Source organism: Cuculus canorus, chromosome 5, assembly GCF_017976375.1.
Source record: "Cuculus canorus isolate bCucCan1 chromosome 5, bCucCan1.pri, whole genome shotgun sequence".
Classification (NCBI taxonomy): Eukaryota; Metazoa; Chordata; class Aves; order Cuculiformes; family Cuculidae; genus Cuculus; species Cuculus canorus.
Window position 1 is genome coordinate 16,140,083 of NC_071405.1, and position 24,083 is coordinate 16,164,165.

The 24,083-nt window shown below is 52.1% G+C and overlaps 1 protein-coding gene across 2 annotated transcripts in view; it reads left to right on the forward strand.

Moving 5' to 3' along the window:
- The window catches only part of KDM2A (lysine demethylase 2A), a 52,252-nt gene that overhangs the window by 15,735 nt on the left and 12,434 nt on the right, over window positions 1-24,083 (forward strand). For both annotated transcript variants that reach the window (XM_054067905.1, XM_054067906.1), the window contains exons 4-13: window positions 7,254-7,392; window positions 8,681-8,759; window positions 10,261-10,307; window positions 10,814-10,992; window positions 13,090-13,196; window positions 13,778-13,871; window positions 15,903-16,056; window positions 17,699-17,814; window positions 18,812-18,938; window positions 20,337-20,758. In XM_054067905.1, the coding sequence (XP_053923880.1) occupies window positions 7,254-7,392; window positions 8,681-8,759; window positions 10,261-10,307; window positions 10,814-10,992; window positions 13,090-13,196; window positions 13,778-13,871; window positions 15,903-16,056; window positions 17,699-17,814; window positions 18,812-18,938; window positions 20,337-20,758 (1,464 nt within the window). The remainder of the gene's footprint in view (window positions 1-7,253; window positions 7,393-8,680; window positions 8,760-10,260; window positions 10,308-10,813; window positions 10,993-13,089; window positions 13,197-13,777; window positions 13,872-15,902; window positions 16,057-17,698; window positions 17,815-18,811; window positions 18,939-20,336; window positions 20,759-24,083) is intronic.

A 24,083-nucleotide genomic window follows, 5' to 3' on the forward strand; every position in this document is an offset into this window, starting at 1 on the left:
AGAGCAGCACCATGGAGCTGCACAAGGCACTTCCCTGACATCCCTGGGAGCGGGAGATGAAAGGACCAGAATAGAAGTGATAGCATTGGAGTTGTCTCCAGGATTAATATTCATGCTTCCCATTTCCTTCATTACGAATGGTACCTGAGAGGGCCAGAAAGAAATGCTAAGTGACAGCTTTCTTGGATGGGAATTGCTGGCTGGCTGATGCTGGAGAAGGAGAATGGAGCTGGGGAAGGGGCTGGAGCCCTGAGGTTCTGGGAGCAGCTGAGGAACCTGGGGTTATTTAGTCTAGAGGAGGTTGAGGGGAGACCTTATAGCTCTAAACAGCTCCTGGAAAGGAGGTTGTGGTGAGGTGAGTGCTGGGCTCTTCTCCCAAATAACAAGGGATAGGATGAGGGAGAATGTTCCTAGTATCCAATCTAAACCTCCCCTGGTGCAACTTCAGGCCAATTTCTTTACCAGAAGAGTGGAGATGCATTGGAAGAGGCTGCCCAGGGAAGTGGTGGAGTCTCCATCACTCCATCAAAAGCCATGTAGATGTGACACTTGGAGATATGGTTTAGTAGGCACAGTGGGATTGGGCTGATGGTTGGAATGGATGATCTTAGAGGTCTTTTCCAACCTCAGTGATTCCACGATTCTCTGATGGAGCTGCACCGAGAAGCTGAAAGAAGCATTTGGAGGGCTGTAACAATCTGGTGGGCAGGGGTAGTTGGCCAAAACCCAGCCCTGGTGTGGACTAGGGAGTGAAAGTTGCCTGCTCCTCGCAGGAAGAGCTCAAACTTTGTGCTGTAGGAAGGGTCTGCTCAGTTCTTTGTGTGTGCTGACGGAAAGATGAGGCAGGCAATTGACACGTCATGGCTTTGCATGTCTCTTGCCCTCTGCAGGTATCACTTGTAGCCACTTCTTTAACCAAGTACCAATTCCCTGCATGGCAGGGAAGGATCAAAACACATTGGAGAGGAAAGGGGTTTTGGAGTATCCCTACACAAGCCCTGGGCTTGTGCCCTGCCCACCTCTATCATTGCCCAGAGACATGGTTTGGGGACCTCAGGAACTGTGCCTCAAGGAAGCTGCAGACTCCAGAAGGGAAAAAATCCTGCTGCAGAGCTTTGCCCAAAGTCCCAGCAGATGCTGTCCCTCCCAAAACTCACGCTTGGAAGCACAGAAGCCTTTCCTTGCTTTGCTCTTCACACACTGAAATATTGTTTTTCTGCACCCTCCCAAGACAACAATGCCACAAAAGTGCTGTGGCCCTGGCCAAGGACACGAGAGGCATTATAGAACTGACGGGAGCTGTTTGTATTGTGGCAGCACTTTGGGGTCCTCGACAGCGGTTTGGATCCTGTTCTCCTACATCCTGTGCAAATTAGGAAGGCAGACTCTTCTCTGCCCGTGGGAACACGCAAGGCAGATCTGTCTGGGAGTGCGGAGCAGGTTTTGTGGTTGATGCTTTGCTGTTGACAACGAGAGCGTTAGACTTTGGAATTTGCTCAGCTGGAGGGGATAGTCCTCTTCCTTCTGCATTCTGTGTCCCCATTTCCTCACTGCCAAGGGATTTGAGTTTAAGGTGCTTCTGCCCATTGTCTCATGTTTGCACCTTTGCAGTGTGGCTGCCTTCTATGTGTCTCGGAGGCCGTGCTGTGACTGGGCAAAGAGTTGGAATGGTTCCCTGATCCCATAGTGCAGATCTATGGGTGGATCTGCCAAGCCTGGCAGAAAAAGACCTCTGGGTGCTGGTCAACAGTGGCTGAACATGAGCCAGCAGTGGCCCAGATGGCCAAGAAGGCCAACAGCTTCCTGGCTTGGATCAGCTATGGGGTGGCCAGCAGGAGCAGAGAAGTCATCCTTCCTGCATATTCAGTGTTGGTGAGGCAGCACCTTGAATCCTGGGTTCTATTTCGGGCCCTTTCCAGCAAGAAAGACGTTGAGGGGCTGGAGAGCAGCCAGAGAAGGGAACGGAGCTGGGAAAGGGTTTGGAGAACAGGGGTTCTGGGAATGGCTGAGTGACCTGGGGCTGTTTAGTGTGGGGAAGAGGAGACTGGAGGGAGACCTCATCCCTCTCTGCAACTCCTGGAAAGGAGGTTGTGGTGAGGTGGGTGCTAGTCTCTTCTAAGTAACAAGTGATAGGACAAGAGGAAATGGACTCAAGTTTTTCTGGGGGAGGTTTAGATTGGACATTGGGAACAATTCCTTTACCAAAAGAGTGGTGAAGCCCTGACTGAGGCTACCCAAGGAGGTGGTGGAGCCTCCAACCCTGGAGGGGTTCAAAAACCACATGGCCATGGCACTTGGGGACGTGGTTTATTTGGCACAGGGGGTTGGGCTGAAGGTTGGACTGGATGAGCTTAGAGGTCTTTTCCATCCTCAGTGATTCCATGATCTTGCTGGAGTAAAGTGAGGTTTGTGTTGCCACTGTTCCGTGTAATGCAGGTCTGTGGCAGGTCAGGCTGGTGGAATGGCATCCTCTGAAAGCTGTTGTGTTTCTTTGGTCATAAAACTTCCACATGTGTGAGCGAGCAGATCGTTTGCTGCATGTTCATATAAGATGGGGGTGAAATCTCAAAGTCCTCAAAGCTGTAATTTGTGCCCAGGATTAACCAACACAAAGCATCTTGTGGCCCAAATGCCAAGCTGGAGTGACAAAGTGCTAGAGCTGGCAGCGGTGATGGAACACAGGGTCGGAATGGAGCAAGCGGATGGGGAAGGGAGTGTGAGCTTCTCTGTGTAGCATCTCTGGCAGTTTACGCTGAGCTCCACATGGATCGTTCCATCCTGGTTGGACTGGGATTGTATCTCTCGAATGAGTGCAGCGTCCACCCATGGCACCAGTGGGATCTGGATCAGGCCTCGCCATCTGGTCATGTTCCCATTAAATTAACTGTCCTACACAATCCAGGGCCCCTGCTGGCTTGGTGCCACTTCCAGAAGGTCAGACAATGCCTGATGTGGCGTGCAGTCTAGCAGGGCAGTAACCGGGTCCACTCCAGGAGGAAATCTTGTATGGAGCTGTCAGACTCAGCACTCGCTGGGTTGAGCTCATTTTTGTGGCTGCAGCGGTTGTGGGTTCTGAGAGGCTCCCAAGGCTGCTCCTTCAACCTTAGTTATTCCTAAACCATCTAAAACTTCAACATGTCATCCTTTCCCATCCTGGCAGCAACTGTAGAAGAGTGCCTAGGAGCATGCCAGCCAATTCCATCCAACATTCCACCAGGATAAAGGGAATCTGAGCACATTAGCCAGGCCCCCGGGTGTCCACAAGGTAATGGCAGAGGAGGGCTTTGTTCAGGGTGTTGGTTTTCCACTTGGACGCTTCATTTGTGCAGTACCTTGCTTCTACATAGCTTTTGAGGCTGCTGGGGTCCTTGAGCAAGCGCTGTCAGCTGCCCTGCGCTGCTCGGCATGGTGAGAGATGTCTGCTTGGAATGGGGTTGCAGCCGGACATCTCACCTGGGAATCCTGAGGCAAGAAGTTTGTGGTCAAAGGGCCATGCCTGAGTTTCATCCCTTGGCAGGGGCTGAAACCACCTCTCTTGTGTAGCTTAATTAGAAGCCCTGAAATATCATTTATAATTCCTGGGAGCCAAATATCGTAGTATAGTTAGGGTTGGAAGGGACCTTAAAGATCATCTAGTTTCAACCCTCAAAAAACAATCAAAAATACAAAGTTATTAAGAGTTTGGTTTGGGTATGGCCTCTTCATAGAATCATGGAATAGGTTGGATTGGAAGGGACCTCAAAGCCCATCCAGTTCCAACCCTCTGCCATGGGTAGGGACACCTCCTACTGGATCAGGTTGCTCTAAGACCTATCCAACCTGGCCTTGAGCATCTCCAGGGATGGGGCAGCCATCACTTCCCTGGGCAACCTGGGCCACGGCCTCCCCACCCTCACAGGAGAACATTTCTTCATAAGATCTCATCTCAATCTCCCCTCTTTCATCTTAAATGCTTCTTACCAGCATTTATCATGCCAAACCTTTTTCATCTTGTGAGGTTTGGTGCCCAGCAAAGGCAAGAGAGCTGCTTTTCCCATCTGGAAGTGAGGGTTTGGAGTAAAGGAGCAGGTCAAAACACAGACCGCAGCCTGGTCCTGCTATGTGCCCCCACCCACCTGATGCAAAACCACTGAGATTCGTGGACTACAGGGCCCGCACCCTCTGCTTCATTATGCACATCCTCTGATTGATCATAGAGAGCTGCCTGCTGGGGCCGAGGGTCCTGAGCCTTTTTTCCTAGGTGTGTGTGGGCATGACGGTGAATCACTCTTCAGGGGGGAAGTGATTTGCAACATTTCTGGGATGGGAATTGTGGTTGTCCAGCAATTGGAGCTGTTTGAGCTTCCCTGGTGCCTCCAGAGGAGGTGAGAGAAGGGTCTGTGAGTGTGTGTGGAGCTGGAATCAGCTGGGCTGGTTTATTCTGTTGGACTTGAGTGCTGGCTGGCCGGGAAAGCCCTGTGTTTGCATCCTGGCAGACCTCGGTGCACATTTTTCTCCCTACCTCTAGCGAGCAGAGCTTCCTGAAGCAGGCACTGAGCTGGGTGGATTATTGATGGGGAGAAGAACCTGTGCTCTCTCATGTTCAGAGATGAGCACCTCACTACTCTTTGTTCCTGCTGTGCTGCTGGTGGGAATTCAGCAAGGTCTCTTGTGGGTTAACAGGAGCTCAGACCTGTGGCAGTTTGTGTTCTTCCTGCCCTCAAAGGTGGGGCCACTGTGGCTCTGGGCTCCACCTGTCAGTGCTTGGAGCCCCAGGTACCCGAACAGGATCCTCAGCCAACAGCAGCATCCTGCTCCATCCTTCCTCACCATGGGCATCTCATGGTGTCCCCATGTTTGGACCATCTGTCTCCATCCCTCCCAGGCAGCTGCTCTGGACCATTCCAGACCACCGCTATGGAGGTGAGTGAGTCTGTGGGGAGAGACCCCACTCTTCCCAGGATCTGGAAGCCTTGCCTGACCCAGATTAGTTGTTTGGTTTCAGCAGGAGTGCAGCAATGCTTCCGAAAGCCTACGGCTTCACGCGATGTGCCCGTGCCTGGTGGCGGCTGCATTAGGCACAGCCTTTCTTGAAATATTGGAGTCTTTTAAGCAAAAGCTGTGCATGAGGCTGTCTCGTGTGTCCCGTGCAGTTCAGACCCCCTCCCCACTGCGCTGTGCCCTCATTTTAAAGCTGAGCACTGCACAGGGTTAACCCCATCCAGAGGTTTTTAAGGGAAAGTGGTTTCTAAGATGGGCTCATCCTGATGGGACTCCTCTTCTAGGAACTCCTCTACCACTCTAACCTCACACTTGGTGCAGCTCTTGGTTTAGAGACAGAGCAGCTGAGGTTTGGGGGTTGTGTCCCCCTGGGTTTTGGGGGGGTCGCAGCGGGATGCCTGGCCCTGGTTCCCAATCCACCCAGTCAGTTCCTTGGTGTGCCCAGTCCAGACCTGTCAGGGTGACATTCCAGTCCGCCTAGGAACAGGACCTTCATACCAGTGTATCCATAAAAGCCTGTAAGTAAAATCGCTTTTACCTTTGTCTTGTTAAAAACAGTTAAAGAAAGTACTCCTGCTTGGTGTGAGGTACCTAACAAAGAACAAAGGACCACAAATCCCCAACCCTTTTCCACCTTGTTTAATCATCCAGAGCATTCAGACAGGCCCTTGGCAAACATTGTGTTCGAGATGTCCCATTCCTCATGTCCCAGCCCTGTGGTTCCTACCCTGCAGATGAGGTGTTTGTGCTCCTATTGTGTTCAGGTTAGGGTTAGGCAAGGTAATGAGGTGTTAACGGGGCGGGGGGTGGGGGGGAAGAGATAAGCTCTGCCTCAATGGCCAGGAAATTGCTTGTGGATTGATCAGCCTTCCTGGAACTGTGAGGCTAAAATCCTGTGGGAATGTCCTGAGGGTGTGAGGGTCCAGCTTTGTAGTAGGATGGCTGGAAGAGCAGAGGTGTAATGGGAAGGAGAGTGAGTGCAACAGGGCTGGGGAAAAATAAACACACTGGAAGGCTTTCACCGTCATGGAAAGGTGAGTTTGCACCTCCTGGGACTGTGGGCAGAGCCAGCCCTGGGTGGGGAGACAGGAGCGAGCGGAGAGTGGCTTTGGGTGAAGCTGGAATTGGTGCCGAGCTCCAGGGAGATGTCTGCATGCTGCTACAGGGAGGGGAGTCCAGCCCTTGGCTGGCAAAGGGCACCCTTGTCTCTCCAAGGCACCCTAAAAGAAGGAAGAATTGAGCTCTCCAAGGCTCCAGGCAGCCGGAGGTGTGCCCTGACAGGGACTGTGATCCACAGAGGTCATCTCACCAGTGATGGGGAACTTCAGCATCGTGGTCCATGGAGGTGACCCTGCTCCCAGCAGGCAGGTGCCAGCTTCCAGGTCCAGATGTGCTGGGAGCTACTGCATCGCCCTCTGCCCCATCCCTGGCCCAACAATGGTGTGATTGCTATACAATGGGAGCATCCCTAATTGGGGAAAGCCAGCTTGGCTAATTCTGAGCAAGTTGGCTTTTATCTGAGGGGATTTAGGGAGCATTCCCACGCGCGGGTGGCTAACAGCTGGGGACAGTAATTTCTTCCAGATCCAGCAATGCTCAAAGAGGATGCCTGTCAGGAATCCCAGTACAGATGTACTGATGAGACCCTCTGTGAAAAGGGTTGCTTTCCCCTGCTACTCCCATGCATAAACAAAGGAATAAATCAACTCTTGTGTACAAGCAGAGCCAAAGAAGAGACCCTGGGAATTGTCTTCAGCATAAAATCCTGCCTTTATCAGTTCTGGCAGGGATTTAAATTCCCAGGTGCCTTTATCTCCCCAGACTGATGCACCTGTAAAATCGGGCGACTGACTGGAAGGAAGTGTCAATCTGCTTGAGGGTAGGGACACTCTGCAGAGGGATCTGGACAAGCTGGATCCATGGGTCCAGGCTCTGCAGAGTGATCTGGGCAGGCTGGATCCATGGGTCCAGGCTCTGCAGAGCGATCCGGGCAGGCTGGATCCATGGGTCCAGGCTCTGCAGAGCGATCTGGACAGGCTGGATCCATGGGCCCAGGCTCTGCAGAGGGATCTGAACAAGCTGGATCCATAGGTCCCAGGCTCTGCAGAGGGATCTGGACAGGCTGGATCCATGGGCCAAGGTTCTGCAGAGGGATCTGCTGTGGGGCAAGGGTTTCCCCAGAAGCCTTGGGCGAGCTGTGCTCGGTCAAGATGATGCTCTGGTTGTTCCTTCTGGTCCATAACTTTTACCTTCCTGGTCTGTTCTCTCCTCAGCGTGGCACGATGAGACGGCGTTACGAGGACGATGGCATCTCTGATGATGAAATTGAAGGGAAGAGGACATTTGACTTGGAGGAAAAGCTGTCCACCAACAAGTTTAACTCCACCTTCGTGGTCTTCATGGAAGGCAAAGGTTTGTCTTGGGACTGCTGTGCTACTACTGTCGGTAACCAGACAGCTGCTGTGGCTGGATGCCTCTCCTGTGAGGCACCATGTGCAAGCTTTCCTCAAGCCTTTCATAGAAAGCTAACAATGGTCACAGTTGGATGTGCTCTTGCCCATCCAACTATGGCCAAAGCCTCCCTGACTACCAACTTTAAGGGTGATTCCAAAGCAATTGTGGTCTTAATCAAATCTTTTCTCACTGTCTTGCCTTTTGCTGCCTTCCATTCACACCAGTTCTGTACTTTAAACTGCTTTATACTTGCACCAGCTGGTGCAAAGCAGGTGGGGGATGTTTCTGCCTGCTCCCTTGCATGTCCAGCAGCAGTGCCCAAGCCATTTGAAGGCAACATGAGGCACCTTGGTGGAGGATTGGCTCAAGCCCGCTAAGCTCTAGGGCCAGGAGAGCTGGAAACGGAGAGCGTGTGTGAGAAATGTCATGGAAAGCCGCTCAGTCTGGAAAGTGAGGAGCCAGTCTGCAGTGTTGCAGGCTCGCTGGGACACGTGGCAGCCAGGAACGAGAGGGTTGGCTTGGGTCAGGACCTGTAATTGCAGCCACATGGCTACTAGAAGCTTAATTCAAAGGCTCTGTGGGATCTCTCCCCTTTCTTTCACCACGCATATGGCTCAGTGGGATGTCTTTTCATCACACGGCCAGCGCGAGCCTCACAAGGATTTACCAGGAGGGAGGGGACTTTCTTCAAGGCTGTGAGTTTAGGGGAGGGAGGACCAAAATCCGTGCTGTTTCCCTGTCTGGTGCAGGCTGGTGGAGCAAAGTCCTCCCTCCATGGGGTGCGTGTCTGAGGTTTGTCAGCAGCACACACCATGCTGCTCACAGAACCACCACAAAGGAGTTCTGGGATCTCCAAAGGGTTGTAGGAATAGCGAGGAACAGGAGTTTTTCACTGGCTGGCCTTGCCAGGGAGATATGAGGAGGTTCTCAGGTTTCAGCTGCACTGAGCCCTTTCACGGGAGGTGTCCAAGGTTGAGTGGGGGCTGGAGCTCTCTGATCCAGTGGGAGGTGTCCCTGCCCATGGCAGGGGTTTGGAACTGGATGGCCTTTAGGATCCCCTCCAACCCAAACCGTTCCATGATTCCATCTCTTGCTACAGAGTCTGTTAAGGTTTACAGCCTGATCCGAGGCTAAAGTCAGTTTGCTGGGAGCAAGGTTGGGCTGGAGACCTCCAGAGCTCCTTTCTAACCTCACTTTGTCTAGAGTCATTCAAAGGAGTCTCCCCCTTTTTTTGTTCCCACACCAGACTTCACAGTTGAATACATCCAGCGCGGTGGCCTGAGAGACCCTCTCATCTTCAGGAGCTCCGATGGCTTGGGGATAAAGTAAGTGTCAGGGGCACAGAGTGGTGGATGATCTGGCCTGATTCCTTGCCTCTCTCCACATTGTGTGGGATCCAATCCTGATGGCTGGAGCCGTGCTCTGCCACATTGGTAGGACTGTGTCCTGTCCATGCTGTTCTTTACGGGCATTGAGGAGAGAGAAGTATCTTCCATCTCATTTGTCCTGTTCCTATTGTCTGTTTGGACATCAAATGAGAGGGCTGAGTTGGCTGTAGGTGATCACAATTCAACCAAACATCTGGAAGGTGCTGCTGTGATGCAGCATCTATCTGGGTTCTTTTCCTAGTAAAAAAGTAATCAGTTGCCAGAGGGTCAAGGAATTTGTAGTAGTTCTGGCATTTTCCAGGATTCCAAGCTGATTTGCCAAGCATGGTTACTTCTAAACTGTCTTTTATCAGTATGGATGGGGCTCCAGGAAGGCTGGGAGAGGCTCTTGATCAAGGAATGTAGGGATAGGATGAGGGGAACGGTTTTAAACTGGAAGAGTTGAGATGAGATCTTAGGAAGAAATGTTTTCCTGGAGGGTGGGGAGGCCCTGGCCCAGCTTGCCTAGAGCAGTGGTGGCTGCCCCATCACTGGAGGTGTTGAAGACCAGGTTGGATGGGGCTTGGAGCCCCTGTTCCAGTGGGAGGTGTCCCTGCCCATGGCGGAGAGTGGAACTGGATGGGCTTTGAGGTCCCTTCCAATCCAACCCATTCCATGATTCTATGAAGGGCCCATATCCAAACCAGTCTCTTAATAACTTTATCTTTGGCTCCCAGGATGGAAGCATAAATGATATTTCAGGGCTCCTAACTGAGCTACACAAAAGGGGTTGCCACACAGGGCTGAAACTCTTCTTGAACCCAAGCAATCCTTTACCAGTGGATCACAACTCCTACCTGTTAGAGGAGTGTGGTTTGACCTGAAGTAGCTTCTGTTTCAGTGTGGGTTTGGAAGAAGTTATGGAGGAGGCCAAGAAGTTAGGGGGGCCCCATCCCTGGAGTGTTCAAGTCCAGGTTGGATGGGGCTTTGAGCAGCCTGGTCCAGTGGGAGGGGTCCCTGCCTATGGCAGGGGTGTGGAATTAGATGATCTTTAAGGTCCTTTCCAACTAAAACCATTCTATGATTCTATGCTGTGTTAATGAAATACCCTGCTTGTACTGGTCTGGCTCTGTCCTTCATACTGGGATAACTTAGGAGCAGTCTTAATGAGTGCTGCAATTGTGTAGCTCATGGCCTGCTTGCTCATTTGCCACTGTACGACAGTTCATGCTCTAGAGATTTTATATCCTAGTCCCAAATCTGCTTCTAGGCAGAAGTAGGGCCTGGTGATTCCCCCTAGCCCTGTGCCCCTAGAGATCTGGTGGTTTGGTCTTCACCCCCATACAAGAGGGAAAAAGCAGCCCAGTGGTATCTCCAGGGCACTGATACTGGGGTTAAAGGGAAAGGTCTCCAACCAGAAGCACTTCATGATTTTCTCAGCAAAGTGTTTGTCCTGCAGGATGCCTGATCCAGACTTTAGCGTGAATGATGTGCGGCTCTGTGTTGGTAAGTGTCCAGGGACCACAGTGTGTCCTGCTGCACCCTGGGCAGATGGGGAGGGATTGGGAGTCATCAGGTCTATCAAACCTCCAGGACTCATTTTGTGGCTCCTCAACGTGAAGCTGGTTGAACCCGAGCCATCCCTTGCCAGTGGATCACAGCTCTTACCCGTTTGAGTAGTTTAGTTTGACCTGAACCAGCTTCTGCTTTAGTGTGGGTCTGGAAGAAGATGAGGGAGGCTGAGAAGTCTTGGCTGCCCCATCTCTGGAGGTGTTCAAGGCCAGGCTGGATGAAGCTTTGAGCAGCCTGATCCAGTGGGAGGAGTCCCTGCCCATGGCAGGAGGTTGGAACTGGATGGGCTTTGAGGTCCCTTCCAACCCAAACCATTCCATGAAGACATCACATGTGTGGGTGGGTTCCTTAAGGAAGGGTCCCTTTTCTCCTGGAGTGTCTCTTCTGAGTGGTCCGCTGTGCCCAGAGACAGTTCCAGGGACGTCTGTTCCTTCTGGCAGGGAGCCGACGCATGGTGGATGTCATGGATGTGAACACCCAGAGGGATATCGAGATGTCCATGGCGCAGTGGGCACGCTACTATGAAACACCGGAGGCCGAGAGGGAGAAACTTTACAATGTCATCAGCCTGGAGTTCAGCCACACCAAGCTGGAGAACCTGGTGCAGAGACCTGCGACGGTGAGCAAGGCTCTTCCTTCCGCAGGAATGTCCTTTCCCTTGTGCTTGTGGTCTTCCGTTGGCAAGGTACAGCCTAGCACTTGGACGCGGGAGGAGAGGAACTGCTCTTAACATGCATGGGATGTCACTGCTGTGGTCTGGAAGCTGCTGGATCCTGTGTCTGACTCGGACCTCATCTGCTATAGTTGATCTCACCGTCAGGCTGGGGCTGCCCAGCGTCCCTCAGCATCAGCAACTTGGGTGTCCCTCAGCCACAGTGACTACCAAGTCCCTGCTGTGTCGTTCTGCAGAGAGCTGGCTCGTTCACAAGCTGTCAGCAGTTAGAGAAATGGAAGTGCCTGGCTGAGGAATAATTGGAGTGAGGTGACCTACTCCTGCTGGCTGGCCGTCAAGAACAGGCACGGAGTTCAGACAAGAACCTGAGTTAGAATAGAGAGGTCAAGTTTGTGCTGAGCCACAGTGAGTGGTGGGGACACTGGCTTCCACCCTCTCCCAGCTGGCTGATCCCACTGCCTGCAAAGAGCCTGGCTGTCATCTGGCCTTGGGCCTGCCTTCCCTGTGTGCTGTGTCCGGTGCTTGGTGGAGCCCTCTCCTGCATTCCCAGTATAAGAAGGATATGGAACTGTTGGAGCAGGTCCAGAAGTGGGCTATGAAGATGATTCGAGGGCTGGAGCCCCTCTGCTATGAGGGCAGGCTGAGAGGGTTGGGGTTGGTCACCCTAGAGAAGAGAAGGCTTCAGAGAGACCTCAGAGCAGCTTCCAGGACTGAAAGGGGTTCCAGGAAAGCTGAGGACAGGGTCTTGATCAGCGAGGGCAGGTATGGGGGAATGGTTTTCAGCTGAAAGAGGGGAGATTGAGACGAGATTTTGGGGAGAAATGTTTTGCTGTGAGGGTGGAGGGGCCCTGGCCCAGGTTGCCCAGAGCAGTGGTGGCTGTTCTATCCCTGGAGGTGTTCAAGGCCAGGTTGGATGGGGCTTGGACAACCTGGTCCATGAGAAGTGTCCTTGCCCATGACAGGGCTGTGATACTGGTTGATTGTTAAGGTCCCTTCCAACCCAAATCATTCTATAATCCCACAGCAGCGATCAGCTCCGATGTCGCCAGAGAGAGGTGCAGGGCAGGGCTGGCTGCTGTGATGCATGGCCACGTGCAAAATGCAGGGCTAAAATCGAACCGCAGAGCTCAGCAATGCTTGATGCATTTGGGGAGAGCAGGTAAAGCCTGGATCCTGGTTGAGCTTTGTGGTTTCCTTGGTGTTTGGAAATCCTTGTCTTGTTAGAACAGCAACAATGCATTCAGCCGGGACTCCAGAGGGTTGGGCAGTGTGGCAGGAAGTTTCTGATGCAAGGCACTGAAATCTCCCAGGGCAGAGGAGACCAAGACTTGGAGGCACTCTGGAAGCAGGGCAGAAGGCTGTTTGATGGGGAAAACGAGTTGCCCACTCTGAAGCGAAGAAGGCGAGATGGATGGGATAGCCATCCTGACCTCCCTCTGCAGTCTGTGTTGAGGAAGAGGCAGCTCTGTAAGGCGATTCTCTTCTCTCTGATAACTGTAGAGGGAACTTGGCCATCTCTGCCTGTTCTGGCTCTCCTGAAGCTTAGCAAGTCGGGTCCTACCCAAGCAGATGCTTCCCAGTGTGTTTTTTAATGTCAGCCCCCTGCAAAGCAGTTCACACCTGGTTCCCAAGTAGAAAATCAGCATCCCAGTACTGTGCTTGGGATCTTGCTGCTTGTGTGAATTCAGAAGCTCGCTGTACCACAACTGGCATGAAAACAGCTGAGCGCTCTCCATGTGGAATTGTACCAATGGTATCTGGTGTGAGGGCCAAAAAGAAGGAATCGTGGCCATTCTGATAACACCAAGGCTCCCTTCCCTTCTTTGGGCCTGTTGTGCTCTGAGCTGGGCTGGCTGGCAGTCCATGCGCAGCAGCTAATGGGCTTGCTGCAAACTTGCATCATACAGGTGCCCAGCTGCATGCGAACTGTAGGCTTCCCAGGCAGGGAATGGGTATTTTTGCTTCTAGGAGAACGTGGCGGTAGCAAAAGGGGTTGCTGTGCCCCTTTCAGCCCTACTCACCTCTCCTACCTTTCTGCTGTAGGTGGATTTGATTGACTGGGTTGATAACATGTGGCCAAGGCATCTGAAGGAGAGTCAGACAGAGTCTACGAATGCGATCCTGGAGATGCAGTATCCAAAGGTGCAGAAGTAAGTGATTTCCTGAGCTGTTGCAGTGGTGACAGGCAGCAAAACATCCCTTGCAAGAAAACTGCCCAAGGGAGAAGCAGTTTGTTCCAAGGTGGAGTGGAAGGAACTGTCTCCGTCTTTATTTCAGTGGGTGACACCTCTAAGGATGCTGCAGTTGGTTATTTAAGCCCCTTCTGAATGCTGTGTGGAGGGGAATGGTGTGGCTTTCAGGACCTCACCATGCTATGGAGAAACTCTTGATGTTTATCACCTTAAGGCATGTGGAGCCTGTTGAGCTGCTGGGCAATGCCCAGCCTGCCCTGCAGCCAGAGCTGTGCCCTCTAGAGCTGCTGGGTGTGTGAGGATGAAGGCCCTCTTCTTCATCTTGTAGTGGGGATGTGATATCAATGCAAAGTGAGTTCTCCTGCAAATCACCACCTCCCTGCAGCTGAAATGCTTAGCACTGCAGTAATTGGCTTCTGGCACTGCTCCTAGCTATTGGCCTTGGTTTGGGCAGATTGTTCACTTTGGAATTGTTGTATCTGCTCTAAAATGTGCCTCACCAGTTGTTTTCATCTTCTCATCATCTTGTTTTCTGCCAGGTACTGTCTGATGAGTGTCAAGGGCTGCTACACAGATTTCCATGTGGACTTTGGTGGCACTTCTGTGTGGTACCACATCCACCGAGGAGGAAAGGTAGGACAGTCCCTGTTAGGGTTTCCCAACAGGTACAGGGTGCTTTAGGAGAGTGGCCTTTAGTCTCTTCTCTGGAAGGTGCAGATCCCAGGCAGCAAACTGAAGTCTTTCCACCCAGACTTATTTAGCTGTGGTTCTTGAAAGTCAGCCAGGCCCTCGGAGGTCTGCCAGGCACAGGCTGAAAATCCATGTTTTAGAGATGATGCTGAGACTACCTTGTAACAGGCTAGATTATGTAGAGTTGAATAACCCAGTTAGTCTGGTGTCTTGAGCTTCTGAGAGATCATTTGGCTGCGTGGCTGATCACCTCTTGGTGTGGCACAGACATCTCACTGGGAGCAGAAACAAATGCAAGAGAGGTAATTAAAGCTGAACAGGAGCCTCTCCTAAAACAAGAGGTTTTAAATAGTCAACAGATGCGCGAGAGATTGCCTTAAAACATCAAGTGGCTTCAAAAGCACAAGCCATTGTACTGAAGGTTGGTGACAGGTCCTCACTACAAACCCCCTTGGATGGTTTCTGGTGAGAAGTAGCTGTGAAGCAGTGTTGGATTTGAGCTGCTCATCTCGAGCTGTTTCCTGAACCCCAGGTTCCATCGAGGTTGAGTTTGGTTATAGGCTTCATCTGAATGTGATTGACTTGCAGTTCAAACCATGCAGGGATTACCCCGTGCCAGGCATCCGTCCCCCCACTTTGCACTGGGGCCTGGCTTGGAAGAAACCTCCCTGGAAGGGGAACTGGGAAGATGCCGGTCCTTCCACTTGCTCTGAGGCACAGTGAGTTGTGCCTTAAGCTCCCTTTGCAGGTGGGGAAGTTGAATTTGTTCTTTTAACTTTCAGAAAGCAGCTTTGTAGTAGTTTGGGTCCTGCATCACTGAAGTGTGCTTGAATGATTAAATCAGACGCTATAGTTAGTATTTCTGCTGCCCTAGAGAGAGCAGTCATGTTCAGAGGGTGATACTTCATCAATATGCGGTCCTTGCTAGGCAAACCTCTCTGGGTGGAGTTGGTGGATGTGCTCATTGTCATGGGGCTCAGTCTCTGCTTTAGCATCGCTACTGTCTCGGCGTGGAAGATCTCGTAGTCCAAGTCTTTGCTGGCTGCAGTTGTCAGCCCTGCTGTAGCCAAGGAAACTTTGTGCTGCTGGTCAGGATGGTGGTGACACCAACTCCCTCATCGTGGTACGTTCGAATCAATGCAGTCAGAGCAGCAAAATCTGGTGGTAACTCGGCTTGGTTTTAGTAGGAAAAGCTCCTATGGAGGAGAGTATCTTGTAGTGCAGGATTTACCAAAGGCAGCTGCCACCTCTTCCTGGTGAAATTCACCTGGTTCCCAACTTCATCCTTGTGTGGAATTAGAAGAGATTTCACTGCTGCTAATAAAAACCATCAGGCATCTAGGGGTGAGCTTATCCGGGAGCCAGAGGTAAAAAAGGCTGCCTGTGGTGGTTGGGCTTGTCCTGAGGAAAGAGCTTTGGATGGCCAAGGGTAAGGAGCCCTTTCTGTGGCAACTGTCCATGTGAAGACAGCTGGATAGGCTCCCTCCACAGTCCTTAAAAGCAGATCTTTAGGAAAACAACTCTTGTCACTTCTTTAAGATAGGTCAAAGGCAGTTATTCCATCCTGCCTTTCCCTGCTTTCGGGGAACGCAGCAAACTCTGCCGTGCCTGAAGAATCTAGGCTTTTTGCCCTCTGTTTCTTGCAAAGGAGATGTAGGTGCCACCTGTGGGCTCTGTATCTCTTGACACTGATGTAAATGTTGCCTTAAAAAGCATCACAAGCTCCGTCTGCCCGTGGTGCTCAGTGCATCGGGTCGGGAAATACCTTGCTTGGCAGCTTTGTCTTCTCCAGTGGGACAGCTGGTTAGGTCACTTCACTCAGAATTCCTGCTGATTTGTGTCCTATCTGGGTGGAGAGAGGGGATTTAGATGTCTGGAGGGGGAGCAGGGCGTGTTTGGAAGAAGCGGGGCGGGGGGGGGAATCAGTAGCTGTTAATTGTGTGATTACTTATATGCATGTGTCTTTATCTGCAGATCTTCTGGCTGATCCCTCCTACACCCCAGAACCTGGAGCTCTATGAAAACTGGCTTCTCTCAGGGAAGCAAGGAGACATATTTCTTGGGGACAGAGTGTCAGAGTGCCAGCGTATTGAGCTCAAGCAAGGCTACACGTTTGTCATCCCCTCAGGTACAGCAGGGTGGGCAGGTGGATCTTGGCATTTGCCAGGGTTGTGGTGAGAGACTGAAACTCCTGGGATGCAAGAAAAATCAGAAAAGGCAGGATTTGGGTTCTTCTCTCATGAGTAACTGAGAGAGGAAGGTGTGATGTGGCTCTGTCCTCTTGCTTGCCAGCTCCTAAAACGTGCTCTATTCCTCTCTTGTGACACCTCACCTGGAGTATAGTGTCCAGTTCTGGAATCCTCAACATAAGACGGATATAAAGCTGTTGGAGCAGGTCCAGAGCAGGCTACAAAGATGGTCTGAGGGCTGGGGCACCTCCCATATGAGGCCAGGCTGAGAGAGTTGGGATTGTTCAGCCTGGAGAAGAGAAGGCTCCAAGGAGACCTTATAGCGACCTTCCAGTACCTGAAGGAGCTACAAGAAAGCTGGGCAGGGACTGTTTACAAAGGCTTGTGGTGATAGGACGAGGGACAATGGGTATAAACTGGAGGGGGGCAGATTTAGACTAGACATAAGGAGGAATTTCTTCACCATGAGAGTGGTGAGGCACTGGCCCACGTTGCCCAGGGAAGCTGTGGCTGCCCCATCCCTGGAAGTGTTCAAGGCCAGGTTGGATGGGGCCTTTGGCAGCCTGATCTAGTGGGAGATGTCGCTGCCCATGGCAGGGGAGTTGGAACTGGGTGATCTTTAAGGTCTCTTCCAACTCAAACTATTCTATGATTTTATGATTCGGCCCAAGCAGCAGGGAGACTGGAGCTGGCTCACATGACACTCAATCTGTTACTAAAGGAAGGGAATGGCTTTAAATTGGAGGGGGGCAGATTTAGCCTAGACATTAGGAGGAATTTCTTCACTATGAGAGTGGTGAGGCACTGGCACAGGTTGCCCAGGGAAGTTGTGGCTGCCCCATCGCTGGAGGTGTTCAAGGCCAGACTGGATGGGGCTTTGAGCAACCTGATCCAGTGGGAGGTGTCCCTGCCCATGGCAGGGGGTTTGGAGTTAGGTGATCTTTAAGCTCCCTTCAAGCCTAAACCATTCTATGAGTCTATGAAGACCAAGAACAAAAAGAATCAGGGACTGCACAGGTCACTCATTTGTACCCTGGTACCATGACTGACACTGCTTTTGAGTTGAGTGGCTTTGCCCTAAGGAAACCCATGCTGGAATTCCCACAGTGTTGGGCTTGGCTGGATTTGCCTGGTAGATAACAGAGCTGAGACTAGAGCTGCTTTGAGTGTTCTTTAGCTGTTGAACGGACTTGGGCAGACCTTTTTCCTTGCTCCTGGTGTTCTTAGCCCTAATGCAGCTGGGAAGCAACTTTATAGAGACACCAGGATGACAAAAAGCTACGGACAGGCGGGGAGGCTGGAACGTGTCCCACCGCACGGGATGTGAGACCAGATCCACCTTAAGTGTGAGAAGGAGTCAATAGCCTCTCTGTGCTCACCAGGACGCAGGTTAAGGGTACAATGGCCAGGGTGGACTGAGCTGAGTATCTTGAAGGCAGTGCAGATGTGACTGCCCTGCTCTGAAGAGCGTGGTTTGTGAGAGCTTGGAAAGGAATTGAATTCCTCGGGGCTGTCAGTTGTGGGACCTTGACCTCACCTGGTTGCTCAGAAGGATTCTCCAAGCTCTGCTTTCTCTCCCAGGTTGGATCCATGCTGTGTACACTCCCATGGACACCCTGGTTTTTGGAGGCAACTTCTTACACAGCTTCAACATCCCTATGCAGCTCCGGATCTACAGCATCGAAGACCGCACACGGGTGAGGATCTGTGGGATACCTGAGAGGATGTGGCCTCCTGGGATGGTGGGGAGGGTGCAGGCAGGCAAGTCTCACTTTGTGATCGATCTAAGGTGCTCCAGCTTTCTGTAAGCGAGATGTCCTAGGCTGCTAAAGGTACAGGCAGGAGCTTGGGCAGAGGGAAAACCTCGGTGTGCACTAAGACTTGTGTTCCTTCATCCTGGCTCCCGTCTGACTCCAGGCTTCTGAGGGGTCTGGAAACCTTGCTGTGACTGTGATGGGGACTCCCCTGGCTGACCAGAGAGGAAGGCAGCAACATCTCCATGGGAGCACATCAAGCGGGTTGGGTTCTACCTTGCTTGGCTGCCTTCTGCTGCTGCTTGGTGTTGATTTTAGGCCTTGACGTGGTCTGAGATGACTAAAACCAAAGGTTTCCTGAGGTTTCAAGTAGATAATGCTGTTGGCAAGGAGTGTTCTCGCTTGCTTCTTCTGGAGATGTGGGTCCTGCAGTGCTCAGCACCTGCAGAGAAGCCTCAGGACACATAGGATGAGAGTGTTGGCTGCTCTGAAGCACTTCAGGGTGCAGGACCTGTGGGTTGGCACTGAGATGTCAAACCATCATCCAGAGCAGCTGAGTCCTGGAGGACAATGGAGCGCATGCCTGCCTCACACTGGGCAGAGCAACCTCAGGAAGTTGTGAGGTAGGCAGCAGTGTCGGGGGCGTCTTTTGCCAGCACTGGTGTGCTCTTCTAAAGAGCTGAGGTATTAACAGACCAATCCTGGAGGAGCTGCAGCCCTAACTAAGGAAAATGAAATGTTAACGGCTGGCAAGTGAGCAGCATTTGGTCTCTGCTCATGTTTTTCTGCAAGGAGGATGACATCAGGCGGCCAGAAGCATGAATGATGCTGTTAAACACGTACACACATTTCCTGTCTCTCAGGAGGGGATTTGATTTGAAGCAGCAGGGCTATCTCTGCAGCCTCAAGGCCTGAGCTGATCCCCTTTTCTCTTTTACAGGTCCCAAATAAGTTCCGTTATCCCTTCTATTATGAGATGTGTTGGTACGTGCTGGAACGCTACGTCTACTGTATCACCAGCCGCTCGCATCTGACCAAGGACTTCCAGAAGGAATCGCTCAGCATGGGTAAGAAAGGCCCCTGCACTGGCTTTCCAACCATTATTCCTCCTTCACTCATATTGAAGCTGTTTCTCACCCCACCTGCCGGGGTGCTCTCTGGCTTAGCAACGCAGGAGGGCTGCATAGGAAGAATTTGGAACCGTGGCATCCTCGATTGCACAAGTTTCTTTGGATAGTCCCTCATTTTTTGCTGTTTGCGGTACCGAGCACTCGGAGAGCATTGCAGGCTAGCCAAAAGAGATGCGATTTGCTGCTTTGCCTTTGAGCAGGAAGTCAAAACCAAACAGACTTTTGCTTCCTCCTTTGCCCCTGCAGCAAAACCAGCGCCCAAGTTCCTGTAGGCACAAAGGCTGTCAGAGAAGAGGTGGAGGGAAGTTGCTGGAACCACGGCAGTGCCGTGGAGCACGAGACAATGATGCTTTCTTCCTGATCAGGGCCTTCCTGCACGCAGAGCTTAAAGCGCTGTCAAGGCTCTGTGCAAGGGAGCGCAGGGAGTGTCTGGAAAATCATAGAATCATTAGGTTGGAAAAGACCTTTTGAGATCATCAAGTCCAACCATACCAGTCCACTACTAAATCACATCTCCAGGCACCTCATCTCCCGGTCTTCTAAACACTTCCAGGGATGGGGGGGGTCTTCTAAACACCTCCCTGGGCAGCCTCTGCCGGTGCCTGAGAACCCTTTTGGTGAAGAAATTTTTCCTAATGTCCAATCTAAACTTCCTCTGACACAGCTTGAGGCCATTCCCTCTTGTCCTGTCACTTGGGAGAAGAGACCAACACCCACCTTTCTGCAACCTCCTTTTAGGTAGTTGTAGAGAGCAATAATGTGTTGCCTCATCTTCTCCAGGCTAAAGAACCGCAGTTCCCTCAGCTGCTCCTCGTCAGACTTGTTCTCCAGCTGCTTCCTGAGCTTCATTGCTCTTCTAAGGAAGAATGTTTGGCCTCCTGAAAGTTCAAGAGGTGCTTTCTCAGAGACTCTTCTTCAAAGCAGAAGAGAGCTGGACAGCCTCTACCCAAGGGCTTTGAAGCAAATCTGTCCTCTCTCCCCCCTAACAGGCTGTAAACACTGCCTGTGGCAGGGGATTGAACTGGATGATCTTTAAAGGTCCTTTCCAACCCCAACCATTCTAGGATTCTGTGAAATACAGTCTAGGGCTTTGTGTTCTCCTTGTCCCATGTGCTGTCCCTCAACTTCCCACAAAACAAGCCAAGAATGGGAAAGGGTTTTGGCCATTTTTCCTTGCTGCTGCATCCCCCATCCTTTCTTCTCACCTTGTCTCCATATGTATCTGTTGCTCCAGTATCTCTGGAGACTGGTGGGATTCCTCTAAAAGCTGGATGCCCCCTTTGAGGGATTGTCTGGCCACTGTGCTCTTCTCTCACTCTTTCTCTGTCATGGCAGATATGGAGCTGAGCTCCTCTGACTCGGTAAACATGGAAGAGGAGGAGGAGGAAGAGGAGGAGGAGGATGCGGCAGGGAAGGAATCCAGGCGACCAGTCACAAGGCGATCCATTCTCACCAGCCCTGTAGCCAATGGTGCCAATGTGGACTATGATGAACTGGGCAAGAGCTGCCGGAGCAGCCTGCCAGGTCTGAAGAAGACCCCATCTGTAGACTCTTCCGACTCCAGCCGGGGCTCCCAAAACGGCCAGGCCTGGGACCCAAACGGTGGCAGCCCACGCAAGACCAGGAAGGTGCATCTGACACAGTTTGAGCTGGAGGGGCTGCGCTGCCTCGTGGACAAACTGGAGTCACTCCCCCTGCACAAGAAGTGCGTTCCCACCGGCATCGAGGACGAGGACGCCCTCATCGCTGACGTCAAGGTATGGAGGCGTGAGGGAGCCGCGCGTGCTGCCGTTCCTCAGGTCTGCCAGGGCATGTCCACTTTCTTGCAGGACTGGAGGTGGAAAGGCACTTCCCTACAGGGAAGCTGTGCTTGATCCTGACCTTGCCTCTGTCCTGGGGCAAAGGGGGAATGTGTCTGCAGGCTTAGTGTCCTCCATGCTCTCCATGAGGAGGTGAGGTGGTGCTGAGGGACAGCCCTGGCTTGGATTTTGGGTCAGGGCCATCTCTGGAGGGATTTAAAAGACTTACGGATGTGGTGCTTAGGAATGTGGTTTAGTGGTGGAGTCGGCAGTGTTGGGTTTATGGTTGGACTCCATGATCTTAAAGTTCTTTTCCAACCTAAGCAATTTGACAGTTCTCCAGGACCAACTGCTCCCACCCAGCATGGCTGAGGCTCGGCTGGGACCCTCTGGGCCTCATCTGGGTCCCTTACGGGTGCAAAGGTGCTCATTTGTGATGAGGTTCATGTCCCATCCTGGCTGTAGACTCCTAGGGCTGCTGGGCACTGAGACACTTGGAGTCCCAGCTGGATTTGGCCTCGGTTTTCGGTTGTTTTGCACAGGGTGTGACTCCAGGTCTGTGAATCTAAGTCTTCCCTCCAGGCCCTGAGCTGCGTCTGCCAGACATGTTGAGCTGACTCTGAGTACTGGTGTTTCAGCACTAAAGTGACAATGTCACTCTGTTCCGCCAAAGTCCATTTTACTCCCCATAACCACAGTTCCCTTCCATGATGATGATCTTTGTTTCCTTGTCTGTGCCAAAGCTGACATCCATCCACAGCCATGGGTGTATCCTGCCTGGTCTTTGCCGTCCTATTTCTTCTCCAGGCATTGTCTCCTAATCAGTTTTTGTGGGTTATTTGGTAAATTGGATGCTCTGCTGCGTTTGGAGCACATGGGGCAGCTCTGGGGTCCTGGGTGTTTGCAGGCCAAGCTCTGGTGAAACTTGACTGAAGGAGTGGGAGGTGCTGTTGGGGACCTGTGCTTCTCGTTTCCTGTGGCTTCTTCAAGCGTGTTGTGTGTCGCGGCCTTTGAAAACACACATGTGTTCCTGAGTGACGCAGTAAAGTGGCCTTGGCCCTGCCATGGACCGTGTGGTGTGGTCTCCCCCTGGACACTGCACTAGTGAGGCCACACCTTGAATCCTGGGTTCAGTTTTGGGCCCCTCACTCCAAGAAAGACATTGAAGGGCTGGAGTGTGTCCAGAGAAGGGAACGGAGCTGGGGAAGGGGCTGGAGAACACGGTTTCTGGGAGCAACTGAGGGACCTGGGAGTTTGGTCTGGAGAAGAGGAGGCTGAGGGGAGACCTCATTGCTCTTCTGCAGCTCCTGGAAAGGAGGTTGTGGTGAGGTGGGTGCTGGGCTCTTCTCCCAAGGAAGAAGTGATAGGACAAGAGGAAATGGCCTCAAGTTGCACCAGAGGAGATTAATTCGGATATTAGTAACCATTTTTTTACTGAAAGAGTGGTGAAGCCCTGGCAGAGGCTGACCAGGGCAATGGTGGAATCTCCATCCCTGGAGACGTTCAAAAAGTGTGTAGATGTGGCAGATCTGTCGCTTTGGGACAAGGTTTAGCAGGCACCAGTGGTGTTAGGCTCATGGTTGGACTGGATGAGCTTGGAGGTCTTTTCCAACCTTAATGATTCGAAGGTTCCATTCTGTGATCTGGAGAATCAGACACTGATCTGTGAGTGCAGTATTTCACCTTGACAAAAGATGTGCTTCCAGCTCCATGACAGGAAGGACTGCCCTCTGCTGAGACCCTAAACAAGGCTGTGTCAAGCATTTTAAATAGGAAGAACGTGATGCCACCTCTGCCTCTCCTTCACCTTTCTAGCTTTGCCTGTCTCCCATGAGGCTCCCACCACGTCTCTGCCTCCTGAACCAGTGATGGAGAGCCGTTCTCCAGTGGCTTAAATGGGGAGGGCCCATAGAAAACAGAATGACTTCTAATAGAAGATCTAATCTGGGGACATGAGATTGTGAACATGCCCACCTTGGAGCACCAAGGTCTTGCTGGAAGGTCTCTGTGCATTTGGTGATGCCTTTGGGCATGGCCTGGACTGGGGTTGTTAGAAAGAGGGAACTTCTGAGAGGTCCCTTTGTCTTTTGACTGCTTCTGTCCATCCCTTCAGACTCACCTTGGTGGCTTCCCTCATTTAGGCTTCTGAGGAGCAGGATGGTCCATGAGGCTCTCGAGCTGTCGGACCTGCTCTTGGCTGAGTTGTGGGAAGCCAAGTTTGAACTGTTCGCTTGCCGTGGTGCCACCAAGCCCTGCGGCTTCAGTAACTGGCACAGCCACTGTGTGCTCAGGCTCTGCCTGGAGACGTTGAAGCACCAGGCATTGTAGGAGCAATAGCCTCTCCCAGAAGCATGGATCTTGTCTCCAAGACCTCATCTCAAAGCCTCCTGGCATTGCCCCCATACCTGGCTCCATGTTGTGTTGGGTCTCCCCATGATCAGAGATGTCTCCTTGCTCCTCTACCATCGTGTGTGACTCTTGTCTTCTGGTGGGTCACATCTGCCCAAAACATTCCCCAGGCTCTCCTTCCTCTGTCCCAGAACATCTGCCAGCTGGAATGTGCTTTCCCAAGACAGTTTGTTCCTCCAGGTGCTCACATCTAAGTGGAACAGCAAACGTTGGCTTGCAGAAGCCCAAAGGATGTCAAAGTGCTGATGAGCACCCTTGGGAAGAGCAAGTGTTCTTGGGGCGCTCAACTCCCTCTTCGCGACCATGGGAAGTGTCCACAATCCCCCTCTTCACTGCAGGGCAATGGGACATAGAGAGGACTTGATGAGGAACGGAAGGTGCTTCCACCAGGGATGGATGAGGAAGGCTAAGAGTGGCCTTTGAGGACATTCACGAGGTGCCTGACACTTCCGAATGGAAGCACTGCAGCCTGGAGTACGTGAAGAGACCCCCCTGCCATCCTGCCTGACCCGACATCACCTCACCATGCCATCTGATGTGCTTGACCTTGGCAGAGTGATGGAGGAGCCACCATGGCACGTCCTCTGCACCAGGCCAAACCACACTGCAGGGCTGGGCATCCCCAGCACCATCTAGACAGGAAGATCCATGGAGAATCTGTGTCTGATGGTGTCATTGGGTGTTCAGGTGGTGACGCTCATGGCCCAGTGGCTTTCTGGGTTCTCCAGGGGCAAGAAAGACCACAGCTGAGGCTACCTAGACATGCTGCCTCAGGAGTAGGAACAGTCGCTGCTCTCCAGCACTGCTTTGGGAACCTTGCTGTATCTCAGGAGCTTCCTCCATCTTCACTGCTGTGGTCTGGGGCCAGAGTGTG